This window comes from Centrocercus urophasianus, unplaced genomic scaffold, assembly GCF_019232065.1.
Source record: "Centrocercus urophasianus isolate 14NV4802_14NV808 unplaced genomic scaffold, USGS_Curo_1.0 seq_14, whole genome shotgun sequence".
Classification (NCBI taxonomy): Eukaryota; Metazoa; Chordata; class Aves; order Galliformes; family Phasianidae; genus Centrocercus; species Centrocercus urophasianus.
The window spans coordinates 11,569,170-11,584,265 of NW_024884586.1; the positions used below are offsets into that span (position 1 = coordinate 11,569,170).

General features: G+C 35.1%; 1 protein-coding gene across 1 annotated transcript in view; it reads right to left on the bottom strand.

Annotated features, from left to right (window-relative positions):
- Positions 1–78: 78 nt before the first annotated feature.
- Positions 79–15,096, bottom strand: part of LOC122157603 (golgin subfamily B member 1-like) — a 43,385-nt gene continuing 28,367 nt past the window's right edge. Inside the window, exons 22-30 of the mRNA XM_042813445.1 lie at positions 9,936–15,052; positions 9,506–9,657; positions 8,610–8,769; positions 5,527–5,679; positions 4,338–4,505; positions 2,773–2,870; positions 2,329–2,463; positions 1,381–1,495; positions 79–614 (exon numbers count right to left, since the gene is read on the bottom strand). Of these exons, the coding sequence (XP_042669379.1) occupies positions 456–614; positions 1,381–1,495; positions 2,329–2,463; positions 2,773–2,870; positions 4,338–4,505; positions 5,527–5,679; positions 8,610–8,769; positions 9,506–9,657; positions 9,936–15,052 (6,257 nt within the window). The 3' untranslated portion in view covers positions 79–455. The remainder of the gene's footprint in view (positions 615–1,380; positions 1,496–2,328; positions 2,464–2,772; positions 2,871–4,337; positions 4,506–5,526; positions 5,680–8,609; positions 8,770–9,505; positions 9,658–9,935; positions 15,053–15,096) is intronic.

A 15,096-nucleotide genomic window follows, 5' to 3' on the forward strand; every position in this document is an offset into this window, starting at 1 on the left:
TTTATTGCACTCTTGTAGAACTTCCTGTTGTAACCAAGAAGCCAATAAACAGTAATAGCTGAATATTCCTTCAAAATGTATAGTTCAACTCTTAAAATAAAATTTATTTAGAAAAGATATCATTTACAACCCATTCAGTAGTAATCATTCATTATGTACTCACAAGCAATATTAAATAACTAGTATGCAGCAGTTTCTTTATAGGGCAAACGAGGGCAATATTTTCTCCTTAGCAAATATAATACCCCACTGTTAAAGAGCAATTCAAGTCAACTTTGGGACAACTGTGATATACACAAATTTCTTACAAGAAGCTGAAGATTCATATAGTGTAACAAGAATATATACAACTGTGTCCAGTGCATAGCTTTACAGCAGCATGTGAAAAATCTATTATCTTGAATTGGCACACCATTACCTATAAGAAAATAATTTACTCAGAAAATGCAGTGTATTCAGAGAACACCAGTGAGGCACAATAAAACAATAAGATGTAGTGTAACCAGGTATGTAAGGAATAAATAACGGGATTTTGCTCTGGAGGTCAGCAGCTTAGAACAGGTAAGACTTCGTCCTCGAAGCCATCTTCTGAAGGAAAGGGCTCCTCTTTTCACCTGGTTAGGAAACAAAGTGTTCATAAATACCTAAGAAGCAACTCCATTGTAACCTAGACATCTCTGGCACCGTAAACCTTCTAACTCTGATGCAGCAACAGATGTCACACCATGGGACTTAAACATGATTTAAAGATAAAAGAACAGCATTAACAAAAGGGGAGTAAGAATGAACACAAAGTATTTGTATATTATGTAATTACATATGCATACTAGAGACAAAAACATATAATTACATGCATATAAACTGTATTTAATGGCCCGATATGCAACAGAATTAAACTTATAGATCTCTGATATTTTGGTTTGAACATACGTAATGTGGCACGTTTTACACAGCTATCTATATTTGATTTACCATCCACAACCCAGGACAGAAATAAATTTTTTCATTACTTTGCTATGTTGAATGGACCCCTCTGTAGCCAACACACCCATGATATGTAACACAATTAAAAGAATGTTTCAATCAGCTTTTTGGATTAATGGCAGATTAAACAAGTAGCTGCTTCGTGCCAGCATTTACATACAAAGAGGATAATCTACAGTCAGCAATTCCCAGAAATTCAAAAGGGAAATCTGCACTTGAAGAATGAATGAAAGACAGAGAGGTAAAGAAGAAGAAGACCAAAGAAAGGAAGAGTAGCATGAAAGAAAATACTGAACCATGATGCCTTCAGTGCTACCTGCAATTAACAATATACAACATGTGTACCACTTAGGCAGTTTATAATCTGGGCTTTTTAGAAGCTTTTTATTTACTTACCTTTCTTACAGTAATATGTTCACTAGGATTGATGATTAAGGCTTCCCTTTCCCCCTCGGTTTCCATCCTAACAGTGTATTCGCTAGGTACAGGCCTGTAACTACTGACTTCAAATCTAGAGAAAAGTTAGACAATGGAATACTGAATTACCTGCTCTTCCAAAATACCAAATTTACATTAAAAAACAAACAAACAAACAACAACACAACACTTTATACATTTAAATTGCTGCAAGGAGCTTCCCATAAAAAGCAGTAAGACTTAGAGACTTACGACAACATAAGCTATTTGCAAACTACTCTCAAGGTGTTATTTATTCTAAATAATCCTCATCATTGTTAGCTGGTTAAATAGTAATTTTCAGATTACAGTAGTAATGAAGATTTTAATTGGGCAAATGACTTGTGATATTTTAAATCTAACCCATGCCTGTACTAAAGTTTCAGTATGTATATTTCTTCTAACTTGGCAAAAATAACACCGAGTCATTCAGAAGCAGGAGATTAACTAAAAATAAGAACAATAAAAATCAAAGGCCCTTAACATTTTCTTGATCCACAGAGTTAGAACTAGATTTTTAACAGTCACACATGCATTTTTTTTATTGCTACAGGTTCTACACTTACAGTTTCTATTCTATTACCAGAAATCTAACATCAACAGGAAAAATCATCACTAAAAATAAAAGGCAAATAAAAAAAAAAATCGGACAGTTTTTCAGTTCTGTAGTACACTTTGCATTTATTCTAGGCTACTGTAAATGAAAACCTCAGGATGAACCTATTCAAAAAGAAGCTGAGCCACAAGAGGAAGAAAGAAGAGGAAAGAGGTTTAAGCTCTCCGAATATGCAGGTTTTTTCATACTTGCATAAGGGTTTAAATTTAACAATCCATCATATACCTTCAAAAGAAAAAAACAAAAACGTTTCACAGTACAGTACAGTTTACCTGTTACTTAGCTCTTCAGAGAGTCCAAGAGCTTCTTCTGCAGCTTCTCTCCTTCTCTTTTCTTCTGCCAGTGTTTGTGTCAGTTGTGAGAGAGCCTGCTGCACTGAATCATATTGTTGCTCAGTGTCTGCAAGCCTATAAATAAAATGAAAAATGAAATCAATATTTTTATGTACTGAAATAATCAATTCATTGTTCTTTTTTTTTTATTTAGGAATGTTCTGTTTGGGGATAAGGACACAACTTTAATGAGCCTCGTTAGATTAGATTTGGAGATACTGAAATAAAACCAAATAATATTGTAAGAATATGACTGACACATTTAATGTACTGTAAATCCACATCCTTCCCTTTTCCCCAAAGAGAGAGAAAAGCATTACTTATGCACTTACAATACAGCTGTTAGAAAAACAATATTGCTAATACACACTCTTCAATTCTGACCTTTTTCTGAGTTCATTTAGCTCCATATTGTCTATTTCAACAATAACTGCAGATCTTTCCTGTGGTGCTCCAGGGGGAACTTCTGCTCTAGTTTCATCCTATTAGAAGGGGAAAAAGCTAGTCACAATTTTTGTAGTCGTAAAAAAATCTTTATTCAGTTAAAGAAGCCATGAGCAACACACAACAGGGGAACAGAACTCTCTTGTGTCATTCAATCATTAAATTTCCAAAACCACAATTTTACAAAACTAAGTCTTCTAATTAAAAAATGACAACTGCCTCTGTGTGCTGCTGGATTTGGAAGATGCATGTATGCAGTACAACACAGCAATCTGTCTGCTATGTCTGCAGTGCAAGAAATACATCTACAAATGCACACAGTAACATAACATACTGAGCACAGTTTCCTTAATAGCATAGCTATTCTTCTACTATCAAAATCTGAGACAAAATATCTGTAGCATATCAAGCCATACAGACAAGCCAGTTCAAACAGAGGCAGCAGAAAAGTTCTACACAGTATTGTATTCTTTTTCTCACATTTGTGAACTCTAGACACAGAACACCCCATTATATTTTGTCCCCTTATGATAACATCTGAATATTTGGATTAGTTACTTAGCTCTAGCTTCACAGCTTGTTGCTAAGGTGTAACACAAACAGCAGAACAGAAATACTTGTATATTCAATAAGATGCAGTGATGCACAGGTTAGGATCACCACCTGGACTGACACTGAATAAACGCTTGGGAGTAGATGGCTATGTGTACTTGCAGAACAGGTGACAATGTGAGACTGAATAAAGTAGGTCTCCCTTTTATTTTCTCCCAGATAGACTATGACTAACATAAAGCAATGTTTAAATTCAGAGCTTTAGGTAGTGCAGAAGCACCGAGAACTGCACTTAAGCAGCCTCATGCTTTGTAAACAACATGTGAAGGAAAGGGAACCTGAATCTTCCGTAAGAAGTAGAGATTTAATTTCTTTTTCAGTATACAGTTCTCCCCATTATTTTTGTTTCTAGAAAGGGCTTATATATGAATCCACATAATATTTTAGGGTCTTCCATTTATCAGTCATTACTTACTAAGAAAGGTAGCAGAGGAAAACATTTTAGAAATGAAGGGACCACAAAGAGATAAGCTTACATGTGTATGATGGTTTGTAAGGGGTACTGAGATGCTGAACTGATTAAATAGATCTGATTTCCCAAAATATTACAAATAACTTTGCAAAATGGTTTGTGACTGCTGTGAAACTATCACTGAATCTTGCTAATCCACTGATTGGTGATCATCCAATTATCCTGCCAGTTGTGGCCAATTCAAAAAAGATGATGCTTCAAAATGAAAATAGCATCTGTAAAGAGCTTCCTGAAAAATCTAATTAAAAAACCAGCTTTATAAAAAAAGTTATCTTAAAAGGTATCATAGACTATTGTATCAACAAAACAATTAAAAAACAGTAAGTAAATGCTTTTTAAGTATTTATTTTTGTTTAGCACAAAAGCCAGCAAAAACACGAGTATAAAAAGAGCCCTAAGAATTTTCTCTGTGTTCATTTACCTGAACGGTGCCCTGGAAGGATGTCACCTGCATTGTTTGATATTCCCTCTCCAGTCTTAAGTAACGATTCTGCAAATCAGTGTAACGAAGCTGGTTATCCCTTAGAGTCTGAGATAGAGTTTTCAGCTGGGCAGACAACACAGCATTCTCTTCTGCTGACTGCAGATTCTGAAAGAAATTATCATTTAAATTATTCAAAAAACACAATAAAGCAAACACAAAAACTACATCATCCAGGAAATTACTAGACATGAGATCTGTTGTTGAAAGTTTGAAAGTAACTGCATACTATTTTCAGTATTGCATCCACTTTTTGGCAAGGTCAGCTTAGTAAGATTTAACTAGTTGTTTTATGAGAAGTAGAAGTAACAAAATGTTCAAACAAAAACAGAAAGAGTATTGTCTCTGTAATCAATAACTCAAAACAGTAACTCCAGGAATAAAGATGTTCATCAGGAAGTTGAGGTATGTAAAAGCAGTCAACTTTTAATATTTTCAATAACAAAACAGCAATACAGCTCTTCACCCTTTCCCAAATATTCACCTTCACCTGTAGGTTGAGATTGCTATGACAGTTTCAAAAGTTGGTTGAAATTGTCACTAGATTCATAAAATGTTCAGGTGCAGCAGTAAAAACAGACACAATTACAGATGAAATGCAACAAATCTAATTTGTTCTGAATACCAAGACACACAAAGCAGGATAAGTGCTTAGTGAATTTCCAAAAACATTTACAAACTTCTGCAAGCAAAACTCAACACATCCACACGCAAATCAACTGAAAGGTTCATAAAGACACTGTGAGGAAACATTTTTGAGGTATTTTACATTTGGTATGAGAAAGCCAAAATTTTGTTCCAGCTAAGACAGCCATCTTTTTCTGTCTAATATAGAATAAAGAAAAATACTTTAATTTGAGTTCAAGTTGAGCAATACTCTATCAATCTCCTCAGAATGCAAATTCAAATAAACATCTCTTGGTCAAATAAGGAAGGCAACAGCATAAATGTAATACTGAGTTTACATTGCAATTTCTAGACTGAACCAAATGGAATGTTTTGAAGAATTCTAAGTTTTGAAGCGAAGTTTCAATCATAAGGATACCACCCAGTTTAGCCCTATTTCTGTGCTTTTAATTGCTCAGATTCACATTGACTATTTAGGATGACAGTTGTTGGTTTAAGTTACCTTTGAATTAACCTGATGTAGATGCAGATCCTTCTGGTGCATCTCCTGAAGACAGCGCTGTAGCTCATTCTGAAGCTGATTCCTTTCAGCCAAAACATGTTTGACTTCCTCAGGGGTGTCTGCACATCCAGCAAGAGAGGCAGTTTCTAAAGCCTTAAAAAATATCAGTATATTCAGGTTAAACAGTAAAGGAATTTTCTAAATAATTCAACATTAAATATGGACTATATAACGATTTCCTTTAAACAGGATAATTTCCTTCTTATAAGTTTATTTGACATGTGGAAGAAACTTCATTTACATCAAAATCTGCTTCTAAAAGTTTTCAATCTACAAACTTCACTGGAAAAAAAAAAAAATGCAAACAGTGTGAAGCACGAAAGTGGAAAAACAGAAAAGGCAGATGAATTTAAAATACCTTTTAAAAATCTAGTTTCTAATTAAAAAAAAATAATGGCATTCCTAACAGGGTGAATGCAGCTGTTTTTTAAATATGAATTTAAAGTTAAAAGCCCAATTCACAAAAAGAATTCAACTTTATCGCTAATAGAAAAGGACAAGATTGTGAGTACATGGCAGGCCAATGCTATGATGTTAATCTCTAACAATGAAGGAAAGTAAGCCATCTTCAGTGGTTTCTGGAATCTATTTTCTTATAAAATCGTGAAATAAAGACTTTTACCACATAAGGTACTTTGTAACCCAGCAGACACTGCAGTTCAGCAGCCCTTGTTTGTCATCTTGAACACACAAAAAAATGAACAGTATATGACAGCCATGAATTTTACCAGCCGAAACACTGTTTTTAGTGAAATTAATGGAAGATGCCTTACCTCTACTTCCTTTGGTACAGAAAAAAGCAAATGAAAACATTATTCCAAAATAACACTTTCCTTGAACCTTTAATGATAATCTATGAAAGCAGACAACTGGGTCTCAGCTGCTGTCTTTCTAAATTTGGTATTTTGTTCCTGCCAGAAACAACTCTAGCTGCTTCATGGAAAGGACAACAGTGTTTCCATTAGGCATCTGTCTCCCTTCTCCCCACAGTTAGGTTCTACTCTCATCGACAAATAATTAAGAGATTGATTTAGGCTCTTATGACTTTGCTAGCATCAAGTATATGCTGTTGTTATCAATGTAAATTATCAAATTTCTTTTTGATCCTGTTAATAACATGTACCTGAAAACAGTCTGTAGAAATCATACATCTAAAAAACGTTCATGCTACCTGAAAGAGCACATATCTTGACTAGTTTTGCTTATCACTTTATCTTGGATTCACAAGAAGTTAAAGATTCTCACTTCAAATGCACACATCCTACAGTACAATGAGACTGTTTATCTCTTTAATTTCTTCTTTAACACGAACAAATCTCAATCTTTTCTGAATTTTCTTATTTTCTGCATCATGTTTTCACTCTTTCAAAACATTCTTACTGCAATGCTTCTGTGAAGCTGAGGTGAAGTGTACTGTAACATGCTTTGTGTCACTTTATCCACCATTTTTTCAACATCCAAAAAACTTATTTAATTAACGCTGTTTTTCTTAAAGTAAGATGGAAGCAAGTAAACCTGTTTGTCCATCTGTATCAATAACATCAGTTAGACAAATTTAAAACTGGATTTAAAAAAACGTAAGATGTTTATTTCTCAAGAGAAGTTATGCTACTTCTGTATTTAATGATTTTATACATACATGCAGATTATTATAAACACAGGCTCAGGAAGACATTGTATACATGACATTTTCAGCTGAGAGAAAAAGAACTAAGTATAGCCTGTGCCACAGGCTGCCTGGCAGCTAATTAAGTCTAAGAGCAAGCAAGGACTTGGTAACTGATAAACACATTGTTGGCACCCTACAAATCATCATACAGCATTCTACTTCTCTTCTGAATGTATCTCATAGGAACAAGTAGCAACATTGGTTTTATAATAGTGTGAACTGCAAATTACTCATGATAGGCAGAAAATTGGCACAAGAATTATAGCCCCAAAGTTATTTTCCACCTAAGAACGTAACACATTTTACCTCAGCTACTATGTAGGAATTCCTCTGAGAGTTATCTGAAAGCTTCATCCCTCTTGACTGGACAAAACTATGTGACAAAGCTATAAATCGCATTGCTCTTTTTTTTTTTTTTCCCCCCTTTCCAATATAGATCTCTGTATTTATCAACACCGTCTGCTGTTGAATCATGCTCATGATCATTCACCAACTTTGAACTTCTTCATATTATATTCTAGATTTAACTAACCTAAAATAGCAATTTACAAAATTACTTAAGGAATTTACTAACATTATCAACTCTGTAAAGAGAAAATACAGCTAACTTACAGTTTAACCATAACAAATTGATACTCCTTATTGGCTAAGAATTAACAACCATTACTGGTTCATGACAGTTCTTCATATTTTGTTTTATAACTATTCTTTTATTCATGAAGTTTCTTCGCATGCTTTTTATCCATTAAAATGTATTGCACCAGTGAGTTTTTATGGATCCAAGTTGAGGGAGGATGGATCCAAGTTGAGGGAGGGAAGATTTAGGTTGGATGTTAGGGGGAAGTTCTTTACAAGGAGAGTGGTTAGGCCCTGGAACGGGCTGCCCAGGGAGGTTGTGGATGCCCCGTCCTTGGACGTGTTCAAGGCCAGGTTGGACGGGGTCCTGGGCAACCTGATCTGAATGTGTGTGTTTGGTGGCCCTGCTAGGCAGGGGGGTTGGAACTACATGATCCTTGAGGTCCCTTCCAACCCGGGTGATTCTGTGATTCTGTGAGTTTTCTCTGTTATTTTATAAACGTAACGAACTTCTTTTTTTCATTTAAAAGAAGTGGATCAATATCAACACACCTGACTCCATTTGAAAAGTGTTCTTAATTATTGCAACTCAGTGACCTGATGTAGTTGTAGCTTGCTACTGGACTGGCCCCCAGAATAGTGAAATACGCTCTATAGCATATCAGCCTTCACTATTTAGACTAACATACTAGATAATTCTCATTTAGGAAGCAAACTGCAAACTTAGTACAATGAATCAACTGAAATAGGTTGATGCCTCCTGCTATATTCCGTTTACCTTGACTGGGTAAATGTTGCCAGTGGAGATTGATTTTTTAACAATTACGTCTTCTTGCAGCTTCTGCAGTTCTGCAATCTGACGGTCTTTCTCAGCAATTGTCATTTGATATTGATTTCGCAGTGCTTGGGACTCTGAGAGGAGGAGGTTCTTTTCCATCCTGAATGAGAAATAAAAAACTAGCTATTAAATGAAAATATACTATACAGAAGTCAATGAAAAGAATAAGGCTGTATAAATTGTTATTTCTAGAACAAGTCATGGCAATTTTAAAAAACTTACATGCAAATGTGGTACATTTTATGAGTATTCTCAATACATATTTCCATTTGAAGATGTCTCTTCAAAATAGCATTCACAGAATTAGACACAAGGTGTGACATTATTCATTTGTCATAGGTGATAGAAGATGTCAACAGTGTAGAAGTGGACATGTGAATTTAAAAAAACATTCCTCAAATGTGAAATGAAGACTATTTTCAATATGCAGTTGAGTCAAATCTGCAATATTTCAGACGTATACTTAACAACAAAAAATTGGGAGGAAATGTTCAGGTTTATCAACAGTAACTTTTACTGAGACAACAACATGATATCATCAAGCACAGAAATGCGATCCATTAATTTTAGATCCATACACTGAAGTCACCAGCTGGAGAGAAGACATTCATTCAAGACTGAAATTTTACATGAATAAAGAGATAATTAGGCAAAGATACAAGGATAACTGTAAACAAAGAAAAATGCGTGGAAGCTGACCGAGCACGTTATGAAAATATTCTTCTGATAAATTATACATCATCTTCTTTGTCAGTTATATATCACGTTGAACTCAATGAAGAATTCTAAGCAAAAACCTTATGCATCACTTGTTAATTTAATTTAAACATTTATACCTCAATCCAGCAATTTCACTCTGGTATGATGCAATTTCTCTCTCAGTTTCTGCTTTGAAGGCTTTTGTCTGATGTAACGCCTTCTCCAAATCATCAACCTTGGCCTTCAGTTTTGATATTTCAACAGTTGCAAGGCTGGCTCCTTCTTTAGCCTACATTTAATAAACATGATTAGTAAACCGAAAGAAAAGTATATAATTGAAGTCTTCTTAGTACCAGAATTCTAGTACAGAATTCTTTTGCTTTGCTTTTCTCATTTGCTTTTGTTTAACAGGAACATTTTCTAAACTCTCAAGATTTCACACATCTTGTTTAGTCACACTATGTTTTCATAGCACTCATGTAATTTGCAAAGTCATGCATTCTCTGCATTAAATGGAAAAAAAAAAAAAAAAAAAAAAAAGAAGCAATGTAGCCAGTTAAAACTTACCAATCTTTCCCTGTCAATTTGAGGCACATCCAAATTACTTTTAAAATAATTTATATCATTGATGCTGTTGCAAGCAATGGGAAATGAAGCTGTGCCCCCCTGTTTAGTTTCAGAAGCTACCTTCTGCTTGCTGAGTTCCTGAAGCAATTTGTCTCGGTCATCCTGAAGACTGGCCATAGCCTTGGAAAATGCTTCAATCTGCTGAACATAATTCCCACATTCAGATGAGAGCCTGCTAATCTCCAGCTCACGGGTGACAAATGTCCTACAGAGATTTTCAATTTCATCAGCAATCTGATCAACTGTAACCATATTTGCAGGATCAAAAAGTACCTTTTTCAGAAGACCATTTTCCTTGAGTATACTGACAAGACGGGATTTAAAGCTACCAAATTCAGCTTCAAGTTCAACTCCTTTCTTTTTTTCAGACTTGAGTTCTGATGTGTATTTGCTCTGAAGTATATTTAAGTCCTCTATTATCCTATCTCTATCATTTTGTAGAGCAGTCATTGCTTTGCCAAAGGCCTCATTCTGGGATCTCAGCTCTCTATTCTGAGATTGAACTTCTACTATCATCTCTGTAAAAGCATCGGGTTCATATCCTTGCTCAAGTTTCTGAAATGTCTTACTGTGTTCCCCATCTGCATCCTTAGTATTTCTGCCTAGTGATTTCTGGACACCGTCAATCTTCTGAAGTTTTTCTCCATACAGTCCATTGGATGCACTTTTTTTTTTCTGAATGCTACCACTAGCTAACAGTTTCTCTCCAGACTCAGAAACAAGCTTCTCTTTGTTTAATGATGCAATTAAAGATTCTAAATCATTTACTTTAGATACTAATTTTTTATTTTCATGTTCCAAAGATACAACAGTATCCATTTGCAGTTGACTGGACAGTTGCACCTCTTTTATTTGTTTCTGAAGATCATACTTTTCCTGTTCAAGGCCTTTAATGAAATCTAATTTTTGCTTAAGTAAGTCTTTTAATTGATGATCTTTCAGAGATAAAACTTGGTTAAGATCTTCCCTATACTTTATTAGCTGGGCATTTAGCATTGCATTTTCAGAATGAAGATCATCTATCCGATTAAGTAGTACCCTTAATTCTTGTTTCAAAGCATTATTCTCACTCGCATTGCCAACTATAAGATTGTCTCGTTGACTAATGACATTTTGGTGAAGATGCTCCAGTTCTTTGTATTTTGAAAAAAGGTCATCACGATCATTCTGAAGAGATGACATTGACTTTTTGAAGGCATCTAGTTCACTGGCAATTGCAGCCTTATCTTGACCTGCCTTATCTGCTTTCATCTGGAGATTTCTCAGTTCATTTTCCATCTTTTGACAGGACTCCTCAGACTGTTCTTTCTCTCTCTGTAGTGAACGGAACTGACGCTCATATTCTTTGATTTGTTCTCTATGTTGAGTCTGTACCTGAATCAGATAGTCAGAAATTCCATCACTTTTTGAAGAAATGAGTAAGGAAATTTCTTTATCCTTATTATTCAGCATGATTTTCATTTGCTCAGAAATGGTAATTTGTTTCTCCAACTCAGCATTAATTTTTTCCTTTTCAGCAAGAAGGTTTTGCAGTTCTTGTTCTTGTCTTGTAAAATTACTTTCCAGAACTTTTATCTCACTTCCAGAACTTTTATTATTCTCTATGAGATGATTAAGAGAGTTATTTTCCTCAAGGAGTGCTTGCAAAGCTTCCTCTTTTGACTGCAGAGCATTCTCCAACTCTTGCTGCCTATTAAAAAAAAGTACATTTTCTTCCTTTATTTTGCGGAGCTCTTCATGCCATGGTATATTAGCAGATTTTTGCCTTAAATACAGTTCATCCTTTGTTTCCTGTCCCACAGAATATTTGATATTCAGTTCCTGAATCTGAGTCATTTTGTCTTTCAATTCATCTTGCAGGGACATTATCCTTTTATTACTGTTTTCTATTTGTATCTCTTTACTCTGGATAGCCTCCTTGAACTGTGTTTCCCAGGTTTTCATTTCAGTGATTACCCTGTCCCGGTCATTTTGAAGAGAGGACATACACTTCGCAAAAGCAGCTAAGCGTGCCAAAGCTGCATTCAAATCTGCCTGAAGCTTCTTGTTTTCAGAGTCTTTAAAGCTAATCTCTTCTTGCAATCCTTGAATCTTACTAATTGCCCTATCTTTTTCTCTCTGAAGGGCACTGTGTCTTTCCTCTAAGTTCAAAAATTCTCCTTTGTGAACCAATTTTAATTGTTTAAAATTTAGCTCCAGTTCTGTCATATATTTTCTCTTCTGGATTTCCAGTTCATCTTCTTTCCTCTTAAGTTCATTTCTCCAATTCAGATTCTCAGCTGTAAGCCTGTCTACTTCTTTCTTTGACTGATCCAACAAGTTCACCTGTGAAGACAGCTTTTCATTGAGATGGGATATTTCTTCATTCGATTTGGTAAGCTTTTCTGACATATTACTTAAATCTTTTTCAAATTTTTCGTTTTTTGACTGTGACAATTTCACAGACCTTTCCAAATCCAGGATCAGCTCCTGGAATTTTATAGAATCCTTTTGCAAATGGTTGATCTCCTGCTGTTTCTCCTTTAAGAGTTCTTGTAATTCTTTTGTTCTGTTTTTATTTCCACTATTATCTCTCTGTGCACATTTCACCTTCTCCTCAAACAGTTTTACTAGTTGTAGCTGCTGTTCTTCTTTTTCTCTAATCACATTACACTTCTCTGCCTTTAATTCTTCCAGTTGCTGTAAAAGTACATTATTCTGCACTTGTGCTGATTTCATTGTATCAGTAAGATGATCAACCTCTTTAATATGATTAAGCAATTCTGTCTCAAGGAATTCCCTCTCATTCTTTACTTTGTAAGAACTTTCTTGTGCATTTTCTAATTCCTCTTGTAAGAGACATTTATCATCTTCTAAAATCTTAACTTTTTCATTTAGACTAACAATTTCTCGTGTAAGATTTTTACACTCCATGTTCAGCTTTGTAATACAATGATTTTTATGGTCCAAAGACTTTTCAGTTTCTTTCACTTTTTCTGAAATTAATTTTCTTTCTTGTTCCTTTTCAGAGAGTTTCTCTCTTAAAACATTAATGTCTTTTAACAATGATTCATTCTCATATAACGCATCTCTGATTTTAGATTGCATATCATTTTGGTACACTTCCATTTGAACTTGGAGGTCTCCCAGAGCTGCTTTAGTTACAGCGATGTTATTATGAAGGATGTCATTTTCATCCTGAATTTTCACTAAAGCCTGCTTTAAATTTTCAGAAGTTTGTTTCAGCTGTTCATTTTCCTCCATTAGCTGATCATTCTTTTGAGTGAGTTCATGAAGACGAGTCTGGTGTTCTTCCATTCTTGCCTCTTGTTCACATATCTGCCTTTTTGCTTTTCTCTGTAATTCATCAACTTCCAATTTCTTGGATTCACTGAGTTTTTTCAGCTGATCCTTAATCACTTCATTTTCATCAGTGAGTTTCTGAAACTGTTTCTCAAGAGCCTCCTTCTCTGATTCCCCTTCCCTGAGTCTCTGAATAGCCTCTTGTTTCTCTTTTCTAGTGACATCAATAACTTGCCTCATATCTGCTATTTTACTACTAATATTCTCATAAGCCTGAAGGAGGGATTCATACTCTTGCTTTAATTCACTGTGTTTAGCCTTCCAACCTGTTAATTCAACTGTCTGAGAATCTTTTAAGGTATTTAGCTGGAAAGAAAAGGCCTCTTTTTCCTGAACTATTGTCTCCATCGTAGATTTAAGACTTTCACATGCAGCAGTGAGGTTTTCATTTTCAGCCAACAGTCTAGCATTTTCAGAAACAAGGCTCTCCTCTTCAGACAATACAGAAACAGTATTTGAACTTTGCTTTTCTCTACCAAGCTCTAACAACAAGCGTTCAAGCGTACTTGTCTTGTTCACCAGTTCCTCTCTTTCCAGTAACAGCTTATCAATCTGGTCTTTCAGATATCTATTTTCTCTCAGAGCTTCTTTACGTGATATTAAAGCTGCTTGTAATTTTCTTTGAAGATGGTCTTTGGACTTCTCTTCTGCTATAGTCCTTTGCCCTTGTGGTTTAGAATCACCTACGTTAACAGTTTTTGCAAGTGGCTCTTGAACAATTTCCATTTCTTTCTGGATTTTATAGTCCACTGCTTCTTTCAGAGTAGTTTTCCCAGAGTAACCAGTCTTAGATAGTTGAAAAGAGGTGCCTTTACTTTGTAATTTTCCTTGAAGAGAACCACCTTCTGAACAAAACTCTACCAGTTCTTTTTCAGTACCATTTTCTTCTTTAAACTCTTTGCATGACACTACAGGAATACTTATCTCAGCCTTCTCACGTAGCAAACGAAGTTCTGTCAGAAGCTTTTTGTTTTCTTCACTGACATGCTTTAACTCCCTTTTCTTATTGATTAGTTTCAAATTGGACTCCTCTAAATGATGAACAAGCTCCTCTTTTTCATTCTTTATTTCTTCAAGTGCTGCTTTGTAACGGTGGATTTCTTCTTGGCGGTCCTTTAGAGCTTCTTTTAACAATTCCTTTTCAAGATCAAGTTTCTCCTTAAAATCTTTAAGTGAAGAATGCAAAGCTTCTATTTCCTCATTCTTTTCTGCAATTTCCTTATTAGCTTCCTTTCTCAGTTTCTGCAGCTTCTCCTGGCTCATCCTGCAATCCTCCTCATTTTTTTTAACAAGTGTTTCTTTCTCATTATTTACACGTTCCAGCATCATCTTCATGTCTGCAGTTTCAGTCAAGAATGTTTTCAGCTTTGTCTGTAGCTGCTTTATATCCTCCAAAACGCTATCTTTACATTGTTCCTGGCACTGCTCCTGTTCTACCATGGAGTTTAAGTCAACTGCTTTTATTCCACCACCACCAAATTCAACTAATATTTTTCTCAGCTCTTCCTTCAACATTTCTGTTTCCTCCTGAAGCTTTGCATAATTGTCTCTTAGTTCTTCTAATTCAGTATCTTTACTTGTCACCGAAGTGATTAGGTTTTTTGACTCTTTAAAGGATGCAGCCTGAACCTTGTTTCTTGATTTGTTGGATTCCAAATTCTGTAGGTCACTTTCTTCTTCTCCCGTCTTAGGAGAGACAAGCTCTTTCCCAAGATGTTTTTCTAATTGATTCAAGCCAAACTCTTTAAATTTTCTTCGA